Source organism: Myotis yumanensis, unplaced genomic scaffold, assembly GCF_028538775.1.
Source record: "Myotis yumanensis isolate MYYU_CA2020_CCGP unplaced genomic scaffold, mMyoYum1.0.hap1 SCAF_10, whole genome shotgun sequence".
NCBI lineage: Eukaryota > Metazoa > Chordata > Mammalia > Chiroptera > Vespertilionidae > Myotis > Myotis yumanensis.
The window spans coordinates 70113055-70136641 of record NW_027223761.1 but is presented as its reverse complement, the minus strand read 5'-3'; the positions used below and the strand labels follow the sequence as shown (position 1 = coordinate 70136641).

At 40.7% G+C, this 23587-nt stretch overlaps 1 protein-coding gene across 4 annotated transcripts in view; it reads left to right on the top strand.

Annotated features, from left to right (window-relative positions):
* The window catches only part of ZC3H12C (zinc finger CCCH-type containing 12C), a 67075-nt gene that overhangs the window by 28183 nt on the left and 15305 nt on the right, over positions 1–23587 (top strand). For all 4 annotated transcript variants that reach the window (XM_070425959.1, XM_070425961.1, XM_070425960.1 and 1 more), the window contains one exon: positions 3367–4118. In XM_070425959.1, the coding sequence (XP_070282060.1) occupies positions 3367–4118 (752 nt within the window). The remainder of the gene's footprint in view (positions 1–3366; positions 4119–23587) is intronic.

Sequence of the window (23587 nt, the reverse complement as noted above, 5' to 3'; positions counted from 1 at the left end):
GGGGCATATGCCTGGGTTGTGGGCTCGATGCCCAGTGTAGGGCATGCAGGAGGCACCCAATCAATGATTCTCTCTCATTGATGTTTCTGTCTCTCCCTCTTCTTTTCTCTCTGAAATCAATAAATATATATATTTTTTAAAATAATATTAGTCCATTTATTTCAAACTTTTGGTTTAAAGAGTACATATAAATTACATGATTTATCACAAGTTAAAGGTGTATGGTATTCACTAAATGCATTCACATGCAAATGAGTTTTATCTGGTTTAATATTGTAAGAAGCAAACAACTGATAATCCCATTTTTCTCTATGTATATAATATAATTACATAGCAGATTTACATAGTGTTATCAGTACTTTTTTATATTAGACTGAAGGTAATTAATAAAGTTTTAAGTACTTTTTGGGGTGACTAATTTTCAGTTTAAAAACTACAGTATCTAGCCCTAGCCAGTTTGGCTCAGTGGATGGAGCGTTGGCCTGCGGACTGAAGGGTCCCAGATTCGATTCCGGTCAAGGGCATGTACCTTGGTTGCAGGCACATCCCCAGTGGGGGGTGTGCAGGAGGCAGCTGATCGATGTTTCTCTCTCATCTATGTTTCTAGCTCTCTGTCCCTCTCCCTTCCGCTCTGTAAAAAATCAATAAAATATATATTAAAAAAATAATAAAAATAAAAACTACAGTATCTGGTTTTGTTTCTTTGAAAAATTAAGAATTTTATTTATGCTGTAAACATAACATTTCATTCTAATTTTCCCCGCTGGCTGTACATTTTATAAGTATTTATCTTGTTTGAAACAGTCCATAACAAAAACACTGCTCAAAATTAAAATTATATTTTCTAGTTCAATTCAGAGATTTGGTCAGTGAATTATGATCTTGAAGAATTATCTCACAACAGCACTTCTGCAAAACCCAAACTTTTCAGGGGAGATAAAAACTGTTGCCCATTAACTACACTTCCTGCAGTCAGAGCAGATTGTGGGGTTTACAGAACAATGATGTCGGAGCTTCCAGATTGGTTTGGCAGCTGCATTGTTCTCGGAGGGTAAACCAGACGCACTTAAGTCCCAGTCTCTTTTATAGGCTTTTGTTCAAACCAAATTATGCTTTCACTGTGCTAGCCTTCAGGATGGCATGTTAAAGGAGTGCAGCTTAGCAACCAGCTTCTGGTTGCCAGGCAGCCCAGCTTCCAGTAGGTTTTCCTCTTTTAAAATACTTTTGGTGGGAGCTCTACGAAGGCCACAGTGCAGATTTTTCTTTTAACTATATCCTTTTATTAGGATGCTGTGGTGATTTGTTACTTGCATTATGGTGTCAGTGTATTACAGTAGTTAATAAATCAGTGAGTGTAAAGATTTGGTTCCAAAGTTTCTTTAATTCTAAATAATATGGTTCATGAATATCCATATTAATAGAAAAAAACTGAAATGGATACAGCCTCATCCTGGAGCAGATGTATATGGAGCTCTCCTAAGGAATATTTCTATCAGTTGTACATTCAGGAGCCAGGAGAGTTTGATGTTTCTTTAAAACTAATGAGTGCTACATTAGTAGAACAGTGATATTAAAATTACCTGTCTTCTCAAGGGGTAAAATCTGAAAAAAAAAACTCCTGTGTAAGTATGTAGGAGTTCTACACTGAAGGAATTTTTAGTGTATTGTATCAAGTGAAAGATTTCCATGTTCTCCTCTCTAGTATTTACCATCATTAATATAACTTACTTCATTGTGTAGCAATATTTTGCACTGGTAAGTTCACCAAGTATGCGTTCAGTGTGGGACTTAGAAAATCACTTAGCATTTTCTTTTAACATTTATATAATAGCTCCTTTCTAGTGTAAATAAGATGTTAAAGAGCTTTAGAATTAAATGTTTTTCCAGTATCTTTTTTTTAGGTTATATAAATAGATGTTTTATGACAGTCTCAGATTCAGCTGCCACTGGCTTACAATATCCATGAATAGACACTGAGATTGCCTTAATAAGTAAACTACTGATGTAAATACAGTTCTTCCAATGAAGCACAAGAGAAAATAATTTATTTTGCTAACCTGTTCCTAGTAGAGAAGTAACAATTATTCGCAATAGACTATGAGGAAAATGGTAAAACAGTAGAAGCATTTTAAACAGTAATAGAAATTTTATAGGGGAAAAGTAGGAGAAAAGATGACTTTTTAATTAAATGCAGATAATGGTTAGTTATCTGATATGATATAGGAATATTTTCTCCTATAAAATTCAAGAAATTAACATTTGTTCAATGTACATAATTATTTGCTGATTTTTTTTTTTAATTTTCACCCGAGGATATTTTTTCCATTGGTTTCTAGAGCAAGTGGGAGAGAAGAAGGAATGAGGGGGAGAGAGAGAAACATTGACGTGAGACACATTGATTGGTTACCTCCCCCATGTGTCCCTACTAGGGCTGGGGAACCTGCAAGAGAGTACGTGCCCTTGACCAGGAATTGAGTCGACAATCCTTCAGTCTGAAGGCTGATGCTCTAACCACTGAGTAATTGGCCAGGGCTACTGCTAATTTTATGTGAAATATTTTCTCTGCTTTCTATAAATGTGTATAGTCTAAAAGAGCTTTTCCCCACTTCCTGGAATGAAATAAACTCCAGTGTCCCTGGAGCTAAATAAAGGCAGCATAACATAAAAAATTGCATCCTGTTACTGTGTTTAATATTTACAAAATAAGATTATTAGGGCAAACTATCTCTTAAATGGAATATAATTGACTTTATAATTATTTAATTTCTTATTGGCTGTTGCTGAATCTGTGCTCTTTCAACTCAGTGCTGGAATCATTTTTGAAATGTATTTAGATTGTTTAAATTATTAATTTTATAATTAATGATACTTTTACAATTATAAATTAGTGTTTTCCTTCCTTTCCACATGGCTTTCTCTTTAAAAAGAATTTTTACAATTTTTTATGAATTATCTTTTTAAATGTACATAAACTGTCATAGCATATCTAAAACATGCTTTTTGATAGTATTCTATATGTCACTCTGGAAACATACATAGGCCTTTCTAACAGTTGAAAAAAATCTCTTCCATCCTGGTTGAGAAGCAGCATGGATAGGAGAAGAATAGGAGTTTTAGAGTCAGACAAAAATTGGTAAAAAAAATACGGTTCACTACTTATTACTTTGTTGTAGGGGTCACATGGCCCTTCTAATTTCTAACTTCATTTGCAAAACAAGGCTATCTTGGCAAGGGTGGTGAGGGTTGAGAGAATATGGGCTTAACATAACGAACATAGATATTTAGTTTGGTAATTCTCCTTTCAACTTGTATATTGAGACAAATGAAACAAATATTAAATTCTAAATATTTTACATTTTTCTCTAGGAATACGGGGTGCTTTGCATTCAGGAATACAGAAAAAGCAGCAAAGTGGAGTCAGGTACACGGAACAGCTTCATGGGCTTGAAGGATCATCTGGGGCACGACCTAGGCCACCTTTGTGTGGAGAGCACTGACCCACATTTAAGCACATCTGTACCTTGGTCAATGGTAGAAAAACCAACAATGGATAAAGTTAATTCCGGGAAGGCAGAAAAGGAGGTGTCTGAAGAGAATGCGAGCTCCGGTGACTCTGAAGAAAGCACAAATTCTGATCATGAGTCAGAACAATTGAGTAGCATTTCGGTAGAGCCATGCTTATTAACCAAGACTCACAGACAACTATGTAGGTCTCCCTGTTTAGAGCCTCATGTCCTCAAAGGCAGTGAAATCTTACAAGACTTTACACCCGAAGAGCCCCAGACGACATCCAAGGAAGTGAAGAAACCCCCTGACGTGGTGCGAGAATACCAAACAAAACTGGAGTTTGCGCTTAAGTTAGGTTATTCGGAAGAACAGGTTCAGCTTGTGCTGAACAAACTTGGTACCGACGCTTTAATCAATGATATTTTGGGAGAACTTGTCAAACTTGGAAATAAAAGTGAGGCTGAACAAACAGTTAGTACAGTGAACAGTATAATGCGGGAAACGTCCTCCCTGGAATCTCAGCGGTCTGATTCTCCGATGCAAGAGATTGTCACCGATGATGGAGAAAACCTGAGACCAATCGTTATTGATGGCAGCAACGTGGCAATGAGGTAAGGGGGGGAAATCATCAGTGATTACTACCAAGTCATCTCTAAAAGGTATTTCTAAATTTGTGACTGTTTCTCTTCTAACAGTTGTTAAAGTCAAGTTTATTCTGCACCCTAACATTAACTTACATATGTCTAATTGTATCTCTTTTAATGATCTATCTCTCTACTTCTAGAGTGGTCAGCCATTTTCTCCCCATTTGTCCCTAAACAGAGACCTCCTTCCCAGATATGTCTCTTTTTTTTTTTTTTCTCTTCTGGCCCTATTACTATGCTATAAAAATTAGCATTTGTTCCTGGCTTAGTGTTAAACACTAGTTTTAAATGAAGAATTTGAGTACAATAATAGTCCACAATTTTGTTTGGCTCAGTGGATTGAGTGTCAACCTGTGGCCTGAAGGGCCCTGGGTTCGATTCTGGTCAAGGGCACATGCCCGGGTTGTGGGCTCAATCCCCAGTAGGGAGCGTGCAGGAGGCAGCAGATCAATGATTCTCTCTCATCATTGATGTTTCTCTCTCTCTCTTCCTCTTCCTTCCTCTCTGAAATCAATAAAATTATATTTTTTAGAAAAGAAAAAAAACACAGTTCTTTTAGAAAATAAACTATCTTTATGATTTAGGAACAAATAGTTTCAATTTTTATTTTACCTAAGAGATGTAATTCAAAAATAATTATTTAGGAACTGAGAGGGAAAAAAACAAATGCAGAACTTCTAATGAAATATTTTTATAAAATATTTTATAAAAATTTTGATGGCTTAAAATTTAAAGTGCATCTAAATTCAGTTAGTACTGTACAGATAACTGCTCACAATGTTTAGAACACTGGGGACATAAAGATATATGAAGGCATCAATTATTGTTTTATAGAGCTCAGAATTTTATATATTGTTTCTCAAAAGGTGATCTAAGAACTTGTTAAAAATTTCAACAATAAAGATAAATTTTAAAAATAATTAAAGCACATTCTAGGACAGTGCTGTCCAATGGAAATATCATGTGTGGCACATGTGTCATTTAAATTTTCTGGTATCTCCCTCAGTCCCTCCCCCATCCTCCCTTCCATTCTCTCTAAAAGTCAATGGAAAAAATACCCTCCCATGAGGATTAAAAATAAAAAAAAAAGAAACAGGTAAAATGAATGTAAATAATAAATTTTGTTTAGTCTAATATAGCCAAAATATCACTATAGCATATAATCAATTAAAAAATTGTTAATGAGATATTTTGAATTGTTCCTTTCATATGTCTTCAAGTTGGGCATCTTACCCTCACAGCACACCTCATTTCAGACTTTCAGTACTGCATGTGCTCAGTAGCCACATGTAGCTAGCACCTATTGCACAGTGTCGTTCTAGAGACCTACCTAGTCCACACACAGACCTGTCAAATCCAGATCAAGGTATAGACATCTCCTTTTGTAAGCAGTACCCCACTATAATGATGCATCCTGAAGTTTGAGCACCACTGTTTTTAGTAGGGGATAACAAATACTTCTGCATAGGGTGTAAGGAGGATCAGCTTGTCCAAATAACCTTTGTAGGTGGAAGCTATATTATCTTACTTGCAGTTATAAGCAAATGAAACTTGCAGGATTTAAATTACTTGCCCAAGGTAGAATATAGTATCAATCCAAATATGTCTGACTTCAAAATCTATACATTCTTTTTTAATATTTTTATTGATTTTAGATAGGAAAAGCGATAGAAACATCAATGATGAGAGAGAATCATTGATTGGCTGTCTCCTGCATGCCCCGCACTGGGGATCGAACCCGCAACCCAGGCCTGTGCCCTTGACCGGAATTGAACCTGGGTCCCTTCAATCCACAGGCCAACACTCCATCCACTGAGCCAAACCAGCCAGGGATATACATTTTTTTTTAAATCATATAATGAAAGACAAAAGCAAGTTGCAAAGGTTCAAGCTTGATCTTACAAGGCCTTGAATACCAGGCTAGGAAATTTAAGGTTGGCCCTAATCCAAAGGTAATTGAAGATTTTTTAGGAGGGGAATGTCAAGAGTAGAGTTATGCCTTAATGCTGATACCTGGCAGTGATGTTTAAAGTGGATTATAGGAGGTAGGAGATGAGTTTGGATGCAAACAACCGTTTTATAAAAGAGGGCTTTCAATGTCAGAGCAGTGTGCCCAGCCCGAGTGACTCTGTTATTTGAGCATCTTCCTATGCACCAAAAAGCAGCTGTTCATCAAGGCACATACCTGAGTTGGGGCTCGACCTCCCAGAGAGTTTCTCTTTCACATCGATGTCTCTCTCCCTCCCTCCCTTCCTCTCTCTAAGCATGTCCTTGGGTGAGGATTAAAATAGATGATAGATAGATAGATAGATAGATAGATAGATAGATAGATGATAGATTGATAAATAGATGATTGATAGATAATAGATAGGTAGATGATAGATAGATGGATGATAAATGATAGATGATAGATAATAAATGTATGTATGTATGTCATAGCGGTATGAAGTATGTATGTGACCTTGAGAGGTCTTTCCAAAAATAACCTCTCTGTTTAATCTTTTCCAAACATGGCCACATAATGATTTTTTTTTTCTGATAATAATCCAGAACTAGTGAACAATTACAGGCAGTCCTCAGATTACGTCGGACTTGACATACATTGTTTCGTGGTTACGTCGCTATCTCCCATTTATTTAGAAAAAAAAGTTCCGTTATTTCAACGTATGCACATATGTGCTTTATGTTTTTTATTATTTATTTACCACAAGTAAAGGTCAGGAATTGTTATCTTTCTTTTAGATTTTTTTTACTGTTTCGCTTCATTACGGCTGTGTATGTGCTCCATGTGAGTGATGTAGGTGCTTATGTAGGTGCATTCCGACTTACGGCGAAAATCGCGTTATGTCGCTCCGTAGGAACAGATCTCCGACGTAACCCAAGGACCTACTGTACCTTAGCATGATAATATTTAGGGTCCAAATACCATGAATTTGCTAAATGAGAGAGTAATAAGGGAAGACGTAATAGGTCCTAGAATAGCCCCTGCAACCATAGCCCAGTACCAGAATCACCAGAGGGGTTCTTACAAATCCAGGCCTCAACCCTCAGAGAATCTGACATTTTTTTAAGTGCCAAGGTATTTCTAATGCATAGCTTGGGTCAGTGAACTATTCAAGATTCACAGTGTGGATATCTACAGGTCAGGAGGTAAAAGAAAGTGATAATCCAGGGAGAAAGTATTGTGAAAAATGTGTTAGAAAAAAACATAGTGTGCCCTGGCTGGTATGGCTCAGTTGGTTGGAGTGTCATCCCATATACCGAAGGGTGGCAGGTTCAATTCCAAGTCAGGGGTATGTATGGAAAGCAACCAATCAATGGTTCTCTCTTACATCAATATTCCCCCCCCCCCCCCCTCAGATCTATAAGTAAATAAATATATCCTCAGGTGAGGATTAAAAAAAAGAAGAGCCCTAGCTGGTTTGGTTCAGTGATGGAGCATCGGCCTGTGGACTGAAGGGTCCCAGGTTCAATTCCAGTTGAGGGCACATGCCTGGGTTGTGGGCTGGATCCCCAGTAGGGGGCGTGCAAGAGGCAGCCAGTCAATGATTCTCTCTCATCACTGATGTTTCTATCTTCCTCTCCCTTCCTCTCTGAATTCAATAAAAATATATTTAGAAAGAAAAGGAAGGAAGGAAGGAAGGAAAAGGAAGGAAGGAAGGAAGGAAGGAAGGAAGGAAGGAAGGAAGGAAGGAAGGAAGGAAGGAAGGAAGGAAGGAAGGAAGGAAGGAAGAAAGAAGTATAGTGTTAGAAAAACCAGGAGACATACAAATGGCATCAAATTCAAAGAGACTTTAAGGAGAAAATGCGCTGTGTGTTGTACTAAAAAAAAGATCAGGGGACATGACAGCCAGGAAGTCCTTGTCTTCAAGAATGCCATATGATATTAAAGATAGAAGCCCAATTGCAGGAAGTCAAGAAATGAAGGAATAGCACTAGACTTTTATTCTAGGACTAGGGGCCCAGTGCACAAACTCATGCACCTTGAAAGGAACTGTGGGCCGAGAGGCTGTGGTGGGCACAGGAGCGGGTCTCGGCCCATCCTCTGCACCCCCGCCCAGCCCTTCCCACCACGGCCCCCTGTCTGCCAGCAGCCCCGCTCCTGCCACTGCTGTTCCCATGTGCTGATGGCACTGGCCCCACTCACACCCACTGATGGCACAGAGATTGGGGCTGGCACCAGCAGCAGGTGCAAGTGGGGCCAGTACCATCAGCAGGTGCGAGCAGCGGCTGCTGCCCCAATCGCCCCTCAGGAGCAGGGGGAGGTGGAGAAGCCCTCAGGGACAATCGGGGCCGGCAGCCACTGCTCACACCCACTGATGGTGCCGAGTGATCGGAATCGGTGCCGGGTGCCAGTAGCGGGTGCGAGCGGTGGCTCCAGTGCCGATGTCTACCAGCCCCGATTGCCCCTCAGGGCTTCTCCACCTCCCTCTGCTCCTGAGGAGATTGGGACCAGCAGCTGCCACTCACACCCGCTGACTGCGCCGAGCAATCAGGGCCGGTGCCGAGTGCCGGCAGCAGGTGCAAGCAGCGGCTCTGGCGCTGGCAGCGGGTGTGAGCATCGGGCAGGACTGCAGTGCACAGGAGCAAAGAATTTTCAGTAACCACCAGAGGTTTGCCCCGATGACAGCGACCGGCGCCCCACCTTGGTCTGGCACCCCTGCTCACCTGCTCCACCATCCCGCCGTGGACAATGCCCACCATGTTCCGCGCTCTGCTGCCCATGCCCACTATGTTCTGCATGCGCCCCCTGGTGGTCAGCACACGTCATAGCTGTTCAGTTGTTCCGCTGTTTGGTCTATTTGCATATTAGGGTTTTATATAGATGATAGATAGATAGATAGATAGATAGATAGATAGATAGATAGTTATTGACAGAGGAAGGGAAGAAAGAGAAGGAAGAGAAGTTGGGAAAGGATTTTGTTTTGTTTTTAAGAATGAAACTATATAAGCTGAGGGGACGGGAAAGTCTCCACAGGAGAGGAGCTGACATATGAGTTAAATTTTTGAAGCAAAGTTCTAAAGGAGGAGACAAGAAAGGCCCAAGTAGGAGATTTGGCATTGGAGGAAATGCAGGCCTTGGAGGGGGAAGAGAGCTTTGGATTTATAAAACCTGGAAATGAACGTTTAAGATGGATATCATCAGGATAAATGATGGCACAGTTGGGTCAGTCTGATGTCAACTCACAGAACCGAAACCTAGTTCTCAATGGAAATGAAAAGTCCTTGAACAACTGAAAATTGATGGAACACTCTAAACAATGCTCATCCCACGTGGTGAAAATTATCCATATCAAAGCTCTAGTGTAAACAAAGCGATGGCATAACTAAGGCATTTCAGATCTCTCCTTATGTAGTTATGAAAACAAACTTCCACCCCACACTGTTCTGCACGGCCATGTCCCTGCTGTCAATATGGGCGGTTCAGATTCGGGCCTTCTCTCAGTCGTGTTCTTTAGTGGAAGTGCCATAGGCATTCCAGGACTGAGCAAGCCAACAGGAAATTTTATTATAGCAGCATTTTACCGTCAGTCACAATAAAACAGACCACATCCATAACTTTGAATGTACCGGGACTCATAAAAACTCATAGTAAACAGTTTACATTCTGCCATTTATGAGATCTACTTAAAGTAGCAAAGTCATTTAAAAATGCGTATCTACTTCAGATCCAGAATCTTAATTTAACAAAGATGCAGAGAGATTTCACCCATTTCATGTCGCATAAAATATGACATGCTTTTACTTTTGAAATTAATTTCCTACTAGTAAGCTTGGCAAACCTATTCTGTAATAAATGTATACATATTGTAATAAGTCATAATAAGTAAATGTGGGGATGGGTTAAGAACAAAGTACTATTTTATTTCCTTCCTGATCTCTCAGATATATTCCATATATAAGATGAATATATTTTCATTTCATTTAAATGCGAGCCATGGAACTGATATAAATGATTCTTTAGATATAAATTAAAAGTAGGAAAGCAAAGGCATTTTTATTAAAATTAGCACAATAGACTTTTTTAAAAATGTAATTCTCTACAGAATGCTAAGTTATTTATACTCCCTAGCCTCAGTTTGCAAAATTAAAAGGGGAAATTTTTATATTGCAGGCTTGTTATTAGAGATAATTAATACCAGTTACCTGCATGTCATAGGTACTGAGTAAATTGCAGTTGTTATTACCTTAAAGAACCAGAGTATAGTAACTAATGTAATGAAAACTAGTTATTTCAGTTTTTTATTCAGTATCGAACAGTAGCAATTTAGCAGCCCATTTTATTTTCACTGCAGTTTATAGCATCAGTTTTCAATGATGATTGGTACAGTTTCAAAAAGGAGACATGCGCTTAAGATCTGGATGACTCCAGAATTGCCCAGGGACAAGGTACATAGCTAGAGTATATAGCTGAGGGTCCCAAAATTTCAGGGATCCTGTATTGCCTTAGGGGAGCATACATCAAGTTTTGACTTATTTAATATCCTATTTCAAATGTGTCACCTTAATAGAAGCTCTGGATATGTTTGTTGCATGAGCAAAAATTGAGATAAATACCCAGAACGTAGTCTAGCATAATTTGTGACAGGTATTTCACTGCTAGATATAGGAGCAAAGAGGACATAGTACGCAAAAGTAAAAAAGAGGGTAAAGTAAATTTAGAGAAAGCCCTAAACTTTTGCATATAAAATGTTAAGCATTCAAAAAGTGCTTGGTTTCTGAAACATGAAAAGAATGAAATTTACATTAGTGAAGCTGGGCTAAAGATTCCTGACCAAAAGCTGCAGTTAATTTTAATTCTTAAAAAAAAGAAAATAATTTAGCAAATTAGTCATTCAGCAAATGGGCCTCTTTCCTTAATAGGGCAGGTACTTGATTATAGAGATATACAATGAAATGTATATTCCGGATACAGACACAGAAATAAAGCATAATTAATATTTCTGAAATGAAATTCTATGATAATGAGATTTTTATTTTCTCTAAGTAGTTTTACAAGCCTTCACATTTGTGACTCCATTAAACTTGAGATGGTTTAGCAGTGAAGTAGAGAATTAAGTCTATCCACATAGATGTAATAGTTTAAATTCATATTTTTCCTTAAACGAATCCAGCACTCTTTTAATCTGTGGTTTTATGTTAGATGACTTGTCAGTTCACTAATGATGTACAACCTTGTGAGCCATTGGGGATGGGAGTATGACCAGTTGAGTGTCATAGTCCTTGATTCCTGAAACTCCTTGATTTCTTCAATATGCTTTCATGACTTTATTAAAATTAACTGTATCTTTATATTCTACTTTAGCTTCTACCAGATGTTATAAAAGACTAGGGGCCTGGTGCACGAAATTTGTGCAGGGGTGGGGCGGTCCTCAGCCTGACCTGCACCCTCTCCAATCTGGGAGCCCTCAGGAGATGTCCTACTGACGGCTTAGGCCTGCTCCCCATGGTTCTCTACTCTCTGCAGACCTGCCTGCTTGATGCCACTACAGACCCTGGTGTCTGCTCTCTCTGGGGGCCCTGCGGAGGACTGCTTGCCCCTTGCTGCCACAGCCAGGGGCAAGCAGGGCCCTACTGTCTGCTCGCTCGCTGAGGGGGATGTTCCCTCCCTGCCCTCAGCCGCTTGCGCACGTGCTGGCTTGGGGCACCTGGGTCCCGGGGATGTTCCTGCCCTGCCCTGGCCTGTGTATGCAAATTAACCTGCCATCTTTGTCGGGTTAATTTGCATACTCACTCCTGATTGGCTATGGGGCGTCATGAAGGTATAGTCAATTTGCATCTTTTTATTTTATTAGTGTAGACTAGAGGCCCGGTGCACAAAAATTTGTGCACTTGGGGGGGGAAGGGGAGGCCCCTCAGCCCGGCCTGTGCCCTCTCGTAGTCTGGGACCCCTCGGGAGATAACAACCTGCTGGCTTAGGCCTGCTCCTGGGTGGCAGAGGGCAGGCCCAATCCCTAGGTGCAGCCCCTGGTCGGGCTTAGAGCAGGGCTGATTGGGGAGTTGGGGCGCCACCCCCTGTCATGCACAGAGCAGGGCGGATTGGGAGGTTGCGATGCCACCTGAGTCACGCTCAGGGTAGGGCCGATTGGGGGGTTGGGGCACCGCCCCTGTCACACTCAAGGCAGGGTCGATGGGGAGGTTGTGACGCCACCCCCTGTCATGCACAGAGCAGGGCCAATCAGGGAGTTGGGACGCTGCCCCCTGTCACACACACAGCAGGACCCATCAAGGGGGTTGGGGCTCTGTACCCTGTCACGCACAGAGCAGGGCCAATCAGGGGGTTGGGGTACTGCCACCTGTCATGCACAGAGCAGGGCCCATCAGGGGGGTTGGGGCTCTGTACCCTGTCACGCACAGAGCAGGGCCAATCAGGGGGTTGGGCGCTGCCCCCTGTCATGCACAGAGCAGGGCCCATCAGGGGGGTTGGGGCACCGCCACTGTCACACTCAGGGCAGGGCCGATGGAGAGGTTATGGCTCTACCCTGTCACACACAGAGCAGGGCCTGTGGAGGGCGTTGGGGCGCCACACCCTGTCATACACAGAGCAGGGCTGATCAGGGGGTTGGGACGCACCCTGTCACACACAGAGCCGCAGGGCGATCAGGGGGTTTGGGCGCTGCCCCCTGTCACGCTGATCCGGTGCCAGGAGGCCTCGCGGCTCTGCTGATCCCGGTGCTGGGAGGCATATTACCCTTTTACTACATAGGATAGAGGCCTGGGGGCTGGCTGGTTTGCCCAAAAGGGTGTCCTGGATCAGGGTGGGGGTCCCCACTGGGGTGCCTGGCCAGCCTGGATGAGGGGATGATGGCTGTTTGCAGCTGGTCACACACCCTTCTGGGTGGGGGCCCCCACTGGGGTGCCTGGCCAGTCTGGGTGAGGGGCTGAGGGCTGCTTTCAGGCTGGCAGTTGACTGAAGCTCCCAACCGCTCCTTTTTTTCTTTTTCTTTTTCTATTCTGGGCCAGCTTTAGCTCTGGCTCTAGCTCTGAGGCTTCCGCTGCTGAAAGCAGGTATCTGGTTTGTTTGCATTCTATAATCGAAATAATGTATAACTCCAGCTCTGAGATCCCGGCTGGCTGAAAGCTGGTTTCTGGGGTTTTGTTTAGCTTCTATATTTGTTACAGTGTTTCAGACTGCCAGCTCAGAGGCCGGCAAGGCAGGCAGGGAATGTTGGAGTCCTCTGTCACTGAAGCAGGAAAGCCTCATGTTCGCTTCCAGTTGCCTGGCTGCCGGCCGCCATCTTGGCTGGCAGTTTATTTGCATATCACCCTGATTAGCCAATGGGAAGGGTAGCGGTCGTACGCTAATTACCATGTTTCTCTTTTATTAGATAGGATAAGAATGGTGAACAAGGAAAACCCAGAGCCTCAGCATTGCCTCTGCATTACGCTGTAGCACAAATTCTTCTGTTGAGTCAGAGAGGAAGCTAGACACTTTTCTTTTTGATATGAGCAAACTATTGAAACTCAACCACCACCAGACACCATTATAAACTCTCTATCTTGGACACTGAAGCTAGGTTTCTGGGTTTAGATCAAATCTCTAGACCAGCTGTGGGCAAACTACGGCCCATGGGCCAGATCCGGCCCGTTTGAAATGAATAAAACTAAAAAAAAAAAAAAAAGACCGTACCCTTTTATGTAATGATGTTTACTTTGAATTTATATTAGTTCACACAAACACTCCATCCATGCTTTTGTTCTGGCCCTCCGGTCCAGTTTAAGAACCCATTGTGGCCCTCGAGTCAAAAAGTTTGCCCACTCCTGCTCTAGACGGTGGGTAAGCAATATTGGTGCATGTTTGTGTAGAGTATTAGGACAAATATTTTCTTTGCTAATAATCTCAGGTAGATCACTTTTAGCCAATAGGATTCATGCTATTGAATTTAAGCAAGGAAGAAGTGGCATATCATTTGCCTTTAAGAAAGATCACTCTGCAGATAAATTTAGAGAATTTGAACACTAAGACTGGAGACAAGGAGACCTACTTATGTTTAAAAAATATATGCATAGGTTAAGTTGTAGACAACTCCTGGAAAAAAAGATGAACTAAGAATATTATGACTTTTCTCTACCAATCAAATGGTATAGAATAGAGAAATAAAGCAACCATTTTCTTGACAGTTTTCACTTCTCTCCCGACCCCCAAAAAAGGAACGTGTTAGAAACCAGCTGCTGTTGGTATAAATCTGAGTGTTAACTGAATATAGAAGAGCATTCCGGGTCAGACCTTACCATCATTTTCTTAAAGTTGAACAGAAACCAGATGTAGATTTTAGAATTAGAATATGAACAGAGAAAATGTATAAGTGTGCCCAGCCAGTGTGGCTGAGCATCAACCTATGAACCAGGAGATCAGGGTTCGATGCCCCCAAGTTGCAGGCTCGATCCCCAGTGGGGGGTGTGCAGGAGGCAGCTGATCAATAATTCTCTCTCATCATTGATGTTTCTACCTCTCTCTCCCTCCTTTCCTCTCTGAAATAAAAATATATTTTTAAAAAAGAAAATGTATAAGCTGTGATAACCTTTCTATCAAGAACAGCCCATATATTTGTAAAATACAAGCAAAATTTAGCAGTCTGTATAAATGGATTTTAAGCTTCTGTTGAATCTTTTTAAAAGTGCAGAGCCTTTTGCCTGGTTTGTGAAGGCATAAGAAATTGAGAACTCGTTTCTATGTCAATTGAATATTGAAGGCCATTTTGCCTCCAGTTGTTTGCTGTCCTGTTGCCAGTTTGCCAGATAAGTGCAGCACTGACTTAGAGTTAATAAAATCCTCGTGGACACCTAGTCTGCATGTTTGGTTTAGACTGTAGGAGAGATTACAGTTGCCAGAGTTCATTCAAATTTGTTTTTTGTCCCTCAACAAAAGTTTATTGAAAGTATGTGTCAGGAACCTGTACAACCTAATATGATAACTACAAGCCATATGTGGCAATCAAGCTTTTAAAATGTGTTTAGTCCAATCCTGGCTGGGTGGCTCAGTTGGTTGGAGCATCAACCCATACACCAAAAGGTTGCAGGTTCAATTCTGGTAAAGGCACATTCATAGGTTGAGAGTTCAATCCCAGTTTGGAGGCAGCCGATCAATATTTCTTTATCACATCGGTGTTTCCCTCTCTCTCTCTCTAAAAAAATTAATTGAAAAATGTCCTCAGGTGAGGATTAAAAATATATCTCTAGTCCAAATTGAGATATTCTATAAATGTAAAATACATATCAGATTTTGAAAACTTAGTATAAAAATATGTCAAATAACTTTTATGTTGATTGTGTTAAAATAATCATTTTTGAAACATTGAGATAAACACAATTTATTGCTAAAATTAATGTCAACAGCTTTTGACTTTTTTAAAATGTGCTATACTAGAGCATCTAAAATTATATATGTGGTTCGCATTGTATTTCTATTGGATAGCCTCTCATTGGAATATGTTTTAAGCCCCTTAGTAGGGACTTAATATTAATTAAATAATTAATTAAAGGACAGCTCACATTCCCTCTTAGGTGAGTGTCATCGGTATTACAGGTTACTTAGTGGTATACCATTTCTCTTACTGTTTTAAGGAAAATCCATAGAGAGTAAGAAAAGAATCAGAATCAGAACTAGTTTTTTCCGTTGTTTAGTTAGATCACATGGAGTCTGACAAAGGCAAATATTAATTATATTCCACTGCATCTCTTTATAACCCTAAGTACATAATTCTAGTTGTCTTCAGTCATGAATTTTAATAGGCCAATGGTCAATAAACTTTCCTGTTATCTCAAATGTGTTTGTTTAAACCCTAACCTAGCAAACATCAACATCAATAGTCCTATTTCATATGAATAAAGTTAATTACAGTTCACCTAACTAGTGTTAGTAATTATAAGAAATGGGAAAAGTTACTCAATTATAAGAAATAAGAAAAAAGTGACTAGAGTCAGTGCCTTCTACTTTTGTTAATATTGAAGACATTTTTACATCTACTTAACAGATATGTTCTCTTCAGCTTTTTTAGACTGATCACCCCCTTGGATATGGATAAGCTACAAGTGCTTCCTATTACTAACTTTGCTTTCAAATTATGGACCTTATAAGGTCAAAGAAATCTGTCTCCTTTTCTTTTTCCTTACCCTCTCCCATTCTGAAAATTCTCTCTCTAAACCAAACTGCTGTTAGGTCTGTAACCAACTGGAGGCTAATAGTAGGTATTTCATGTCAAGACTTCCATTGTAATTTTGATGTCGGATATTTTCATTGTCCTAAATCATTAATTTCTTAGACTTTCTCTTCCTCCAAAGCAGTACAATCCTGCACATCTTGTGTGGAAGCCCAGTATTTACAACAAACAAAAGCAGAGATCGGTTTGAGTTGGGGTGCATAGGTGGAGCTGTGTTTCCCACTTAAACTTGCTTCCCCTGCTCCCAGAAGGGCCTCTGAGCCACACTATGGAACTCTATTTGTAGCAGGGGAGCGTGGATTTAGTTTTTTGGTGGTGTTGTCAGTATTTAGCATCCAGATAACTAGTTTTAGCCTCAAATTAATCTTGGAAAAGAAATCAGAGGTAACAGCTTTGAATAGCTATAAGAGTGACAAAATAGCATCAATCAATTATAAGTAGTAAGTAAATTGTAGAAAGTAAAAGAAAGAATTCTAGATGCTATGAGTCAGCACATGAAGTTAATATGTTCTCAAATACAATATGAACTTTACTTAGACAACAATGATAGGAAGTCAGGTGCCTGGTTTCCATATTGAAGGTGCTATCCAGCTGCAAGCCTTTCTCTGCTTCAGGGACATAGGCTGTAAGAATTTCTTTGTAATAGTCATCAAACATGGAAAATATATTAATGAAGAGCATTTTAAAGCCATTTTTCTAAGAATCCTTTGAAATTAAAATCTATTTTCATATGTCCAACTCTGTTTATGCATAATGAGGCCGTATTTTCACTGCATTGGCCTACTCATCAAAGCCATCTCTATTTAGTAGTAGTACTAGTTTTAGTAGTAGTATCACTAATATTATATTCATTGGTAGTAGTATTAAATATGCCATTCTAGGTTTAATTTTCATAATTACATTTTAGATTTATGGAAAGACTTTTTATGAATAGCTTTTATCATATTACTTAGTACATAAATTTTAGAATATTATAAGAAAGTAAAAATCGCCGAACCGGTTTGGCTCAGTGGATAGAGCGTTAGCCTGCGGACTCAAGGGTCCCAGGTTCGATTCTGGTCAAGGGCATGTACCTTGGTTGCGGGCACATCCCCAGTAGGGGGCGTGCAGGAGGCAGCTGGTCGATCTCTCTCATCCGATGTTTCTAACTCTCTATCCCTCTCCCTTCTTCTCTGTAAAAAACCAATAAAATATATTAAAAAAAAAAAAAAAGAAAGTAAAAATCACCTATAGTTTTCAAGTTTCTGTATAACATTTTAAGTAATATGTTAATTCAAAACAAAAACTAAAGCAAAATCAAATTGAGGAAATAAGATAATTAAAAAGAGATTCCTTTGTTCTCCCTTTTATTTTCAATGCCATGAAAAATAAAAAGAGGGGGTTCCCTTTAATAATAAATTACTTCATTCCCTTTTTTAAATTTCCTTTTTTTTTTTTTTATTGCTCCTTATGTTTACCACTGGAAGAGAACAGTTGTAATTCTGAAATAACTCTTCCTGTCCTGTGGTTAATCTAGAAAATGATATGTGTATATATAACTTAAGAAAGTATAATTTGTGAGATTATATCTCCTAGATATATCAAATACTAAGGTTCCATATTGAAGTTCCAAAGTACATTAAAACATGTGTTTCCCTGCATTTTTCTCTGCATTACAAAATATGTCTTTATGACCTATTAACCATAATTGGTGATATTTAATGGCACATTACTAAGCAAGTATACTTCAATTCTCTAGTGCAGCAGTTCTCAACCTGTGGGTCACGACCCCTTTGGGGGTCGAACGACCCTTTTACAGGGGTCACCTAAGACCATCAGAAAACACATATATAATTACATATTGTTTTTGTGATTAATCACTATGCTTTAATTATGTTCAATTTGTAACAATGAAAATACATCCTGCATATCAGATATTTACATTACGATTCATAACAGTAGCAAAATTACAGTTATGAAGTAGCAACGACAATAATTTTATGGTTGGGGGTCACCACAACATGAGGAACTGTATTAAAGGGTCTCGGCATTAGGAAGGTTGAGAACCACTGCTCTAGTGGGAGTATATATGGTGTTGATAAAAGATGTAGCAAATATATTATTTTGACTGTTGATTGAATTGCCCTTCTGTTGAAGACAGAAAAGAATTTATATGGTTTTCAAATTAGTTACAGTAGTATATATGAATAAATTAAATATAATCCCATTAGATGTAAGGCAAAATAAGTTAGGGTAATATTGAAAAGTTATGCCAGTGAAAGTCATACATTTGTCAAAGATAAACTGTGTTCATTTTAGCTTCCCTTGGTTTCCAATTTCGAATTCAAAGGGGGTTGCATGTCTGAAACTGAATGGGAGTCCCTGGGTGGAAGTAATGGGACTTCCATTACCCCCGTCCAGACTCCAGCAGCCCTTTCACAGCTCGGTCTGTAAATTAATTTCATCTGATTGTCTGAAATTATAATTCAATGAATTATAGAAATCTGTTGGGGAAGTTGCAATGACTAATAAATCAACAATAAGTTGCCATTGATGTTAGGAAGCCTCTGTTCTCCAAACTCTGGCCCAGACCCCAGCACGGGTTTACTATCCGTATAGGTAAGCACATGTTCACTACCTCGGTGCCTTGTCTCCCAAGAGCTTCAAATACACTCTACCTGGAGGGCAGCCCTTCGTTTATGCAGCAGGTCTCTTCCCAGCAGGTCACAGCATTAAGAAGACTGACTCAGTCCTCTCACCGAGGACCTCTTTGCTCAGGAGCCTCATTGGAGAAAGAGCAGGTGGAAGGTTGTTCAGAGATACCCACAATGTGTGTGTTTTTCTGGATTCGGGTGAAACCAGAAAGGTCAGTAGAAAATGCATGGCTCCAGGATCCATAAGAAAGGACAGAAGAAGATTAAGGCAGGAAAAAGAAATGTGCATATGAAGGCTTCCCGTTCCCAGCTCGGGGGCTCTCCAGTTATGTCCATTTTGCTCCTTAGTTTCCACTATTTACCAGGTATTTCCTGTCTGGTTTCTTGGGGGGAAGAGTCTCCTGGTGGAGGTAGTAAAGCTTCATAGTAAAGGAGGCCACATTCCTTGCGTCTTCCCCAGTCTCTCAGCATTCCTCTTCCAGTGTCCTTGGCTTCTTACAGTGGCATCGTACTGACTCTCCATTCGGGAGTCCTCTTATTTGTTGGTGTTCTCAGAAAAAGGTTTCCTCCCTCTGAATAATTCTAACTGGGCAGGTAACACTGCAGCCCTGCGTTTCTTTCTGTCTTCCCCTTTCTCCATTTCCACCCAAAACTGGATTGCTATTGCCAGTACCTGAGAAACTGTCTATCCTTACCATCCAAGTACCTTTTCTCACTTCAGTTCCAGCAAGAAGGCTACCACAGAGCTGGAGAATCCATCTCTGTTAAGTTAGAAAAGGCCCCAGTGATGAAATCAATGGGGACTCATGCAGCAGTGGCAGGGCAGCCCCTCCAGGTCACCTGCTGCAGAAGGATTTCAAAGACTGCCATCAGCAGTTCCCCGCAGTGGGTGTCCCAGGCCTGAGGAGCAGCCTGAGCTGGAGGAGGTGCCCGAGCCCAGGGTACTCCCTTGTGAGGGTTATCCTTTGGCCCCATGATGCCTGTTTGATGAGTCGAGCTGAGTCATCAAGAGGCAAGACTCTTGCAGGAGCCAGTGTCCATCCTGCAGAGGCTGCAGATGGCAACGTGCTGGAGAGCCCTGGTGCATTTTGGCAGAGCTTTCCAAAGCGCTGGAAGATGACTCTTCGGGTGGGTAATATGAACGAGGGAAAGGGGCGTATGCACTCTCACCACAGCTGATATACCCAGCAATCCTGGGGGAGAAAAGGGTTTGCTCCCTGTGTGAGCAGTGAGTTCACAGGAGGCACGGGTCCATGGGGCTCCAAAGGAATAGGGCTGATTTTTTTTTTTCACATTGAGATGAGAAGTAAGTTGGTTTGTATGGCACTGCAGTTTTAGTCTCATTTTGTTGTTTCCCTTTCTTCCAAGTTATCAGAGCAACCATTCGCCAACCTGAGGCCTTCATTCTAGGACAGTCTTTTATCTGAATCCTCAGACTCCTTGTTCCTTCCTGTTAATCATTTCTACTACCCTAGCTGTTTTGCATGTGGAGTGCCAGAGGATTCTCAAGGGTAGAATCCATATCAGAACATTTAGGTAGGGCTGGTAATTCTCTCTTTTCAAAGGGAAGTTACCCCCAGATCCTAAATCCATTGGGAACCATCCAGCCAAGCAATGGTCATCTCCCAGGTCCCAGACTGAGGCGAAGAAGGGTGAAAGGAGCAACAGCAGAGAAGGGTTGAGAACCTAGAGACAGAGAAAGGAGCTTTCAGTTTCTTAATTTTTTATGGCTGTCCAGTTCATTCATTTCCTGGGATCCAGAGATACCAGTAGTCCTTTTATTTAATGAATGTCTTTTCTAAAATCTCTCTAAAGATACTAGGAAAGAGCTTTCCTCTGGCCATTGCAAAACAGGATTTTATACGCTTGCCTGTTCCAAACATGACAGTAAGTTAAGGCTTTTAAGAAAGAGACCTGCTGGCAGGTTTCTTGTCGTTTGCTACCATTAAAACCAATGGTGAACCACATGCAACTTTCGAGCCTGTATTACCCATTTACTCAATAGTAATTCAAAATTTGCAGTGAGGATTGGGAATTTTCCCCGGGAGCCCAATCCCACTGAGCCAGAGTAGTTGAAGGGACACTTTTGAGTAAACCTTTGGGGTTTCTTAACTAGTTAAAAGTGACCAATATCTTCCAACAAATTCACCCAGCAAAGGACTCACTTGAGGTAGACCATCCTTATTGCCAAAGGGTTGAAATAAAAAAGAATTTGAGGCCCAAAGGAACATGCCAATTCGTAAAATTTTTAGTACTGAGAAGAAATAACCCTGAATTCATGCAGATATAGTTTGAAAGTGGCTACAGAACTATAATGATTTTTCTTCTCTGTTTATATGAAATTAAAGCTACAGTTTCTAAATATCATCCAACCTTTTTAGTAAACACTAGCAGATAGTTACTCTGCACCAGTAAGTACATTGAGCTTATTCTGACATCCTGTTTTTCGTAGTTTTGTCAGCTTACTGTTTTTATAATTGCTTATCAGAACCTCCTCAGTTGCCCCTTATGTTGTATCCAGCACATGTGATTAGTCACATCCTTCAATGTGCGTCACTCAGTAAGGTTAGATTAAGGTCAGTCTCCCACAGCCTCTCCTAGTCTGTGGAAGTCCCATCTGCAGTTTGGACCCAGTTGGTAGTTGTCTACTTGGACTTTAATAGGAATTATGAGGGGTGATTTTGGGCTTTTGCTGGCAAGGAATTCTAAGGCAACAGCAGCCCTTCCAGGGATTTCCTGGTCAGCATTCACTTCTTTGGCCTGGTAAGGGAAAGACTGGCTGGGAAAGTATTGGAGACTCAGGAACCCACCTTATACATCCCCACCTGTCTGCCTTTCCCTCTCCCTGCAGGAGATAAGACTTTAGCCTGCCCCCTTGTGAGAGCTAAGGCTGGGCCAAGGATGAACACCAGCTGCTAATTGCATTAAACCTTTTCAAGTTACTGTTGGGTTTCCTCAACCTAAATGTGAAATACTGTGTTTTAGAGAAAACACGCCTTCAACTTTATAAAGTTTTGCCAAATTGTCCTCCTGAATTGTTACCCCAATTCACACTCCCACCTGTAATCTATGAGTTCTTGCTTTCACACATCCTTGGCAACATCTGGTGTTTGCAAACTTTATTTTTTCCAATCTGATGAGTGTGAAGTGGTGTCTAATTTTGGCTTTAATTTGCATTTCTTCACTATTGAGCATCTTTTCATGTTTGTTGGTCATTTGGGTTTCCTCTTCTGTGAATTTGCTCATATTTTTTTGCCTTAAAAACAAAAAAAACTTGTTACACAAAAAATTCCTTGATGTTAGGAGTACTTTATATATTACTAGTGCCCTGATGCACGAATTCGTGCACATTGAAAGGAAATTAATTAGAAGGTGGCTGGTGGGACAGGACTGGGCGAGACAGGCCGGGACACACCCCAGAGCCAACCTCTTGCTGTCCCTCCCCAGCCGGCCGCACCTGGGGCGGCACCTTGGCTCAAAGGGCGTCTGCGGAGTGACCAGAGTCCCTCCAGCAGGTGGGGTCCCTCAGCCTGGCCTGCGGGGATCGGGCTGAAACTGGCTCTCTGACATCCCCTCAGGGGTCCCAGAGTGCAAGAGGGCACTCTGCAAAGTTGCTGTCGCTCGGCAGCTCCTGCATTGAGTGTCTGCCCCCTGGTGGTCAGTGTGAGTCATACCTACTGGCTATGCCCCTTGGTGGTCAGTGTGAGTCATACCTACCGGCTAGTCAGACAGTTAGACAGTCGCTTAGCCTTTCATATATATAGATGAGGACTAGCCTTTTGGTTGGTGCTATATGTTGCAATACCTTCTCCCAATCTATGGCATTTTTATTTTGTTCATGGAGTCTTTTACATAAAGAAGTTTTATGTGCCCAAATGTATCAGTCTTTTCCTTGATATAGCATGGGTTGCATATCTTCCTTAAGAAGTATTTCCTATCCTGATGTAAATGTCTCCTATCATTTCTTCTAAAAGTTTTATAATATTTTCTTTCAAATTTAAATCTTTGATCTACAGTTTACTTTTGTGTATGGTTTAAAACACAATTTTATTTTTCCCATATAAATAACCAATTGCCCTAATACTGTTTGTTGAATTGATTTGTAATGTCACTTTTAACATTCATACATGTGTGTCACTTTATGCTCACTTTTCTGTTACATATTTTATGTTTGTTTTTTATCTTTGCCTAGACCAGTGGTTCTCAACCTTCCTAATGCCCAGACCCTTTAATACAGTTCCTCATGTTGTGGTGACCCCCAATTTCATTGTTACAAATTGAACATAATTAAAGCATAGTGATTAATCACAAAAATATGTAATTATATATGTGTTTTCCAATGGTCTTAGGCAACCCCTGTGAAAGGGTCGTTTGACCCCCAAAAGGGTCGCGACCCACAGGTTGAGAACCACTGGCCTAGACCAATACAACGGTGATTAGATTTCTGTAGTTTTATACTAAGTATTGATAACTAGTGGAGAAGGTCCTCCTCTTTTGTTCCTCAGAATTGCTGAACTATTCTTGGCCTTTTGTTTTTCCATGTTAACTTTAGGATCAGCTTCTCAAGTTCCATGAAAAGCCTTTTGAGGATTTTTCTTGGAGTTGTAGTGCACTATAGATCAATTGGGGTCTTGCATCCAGG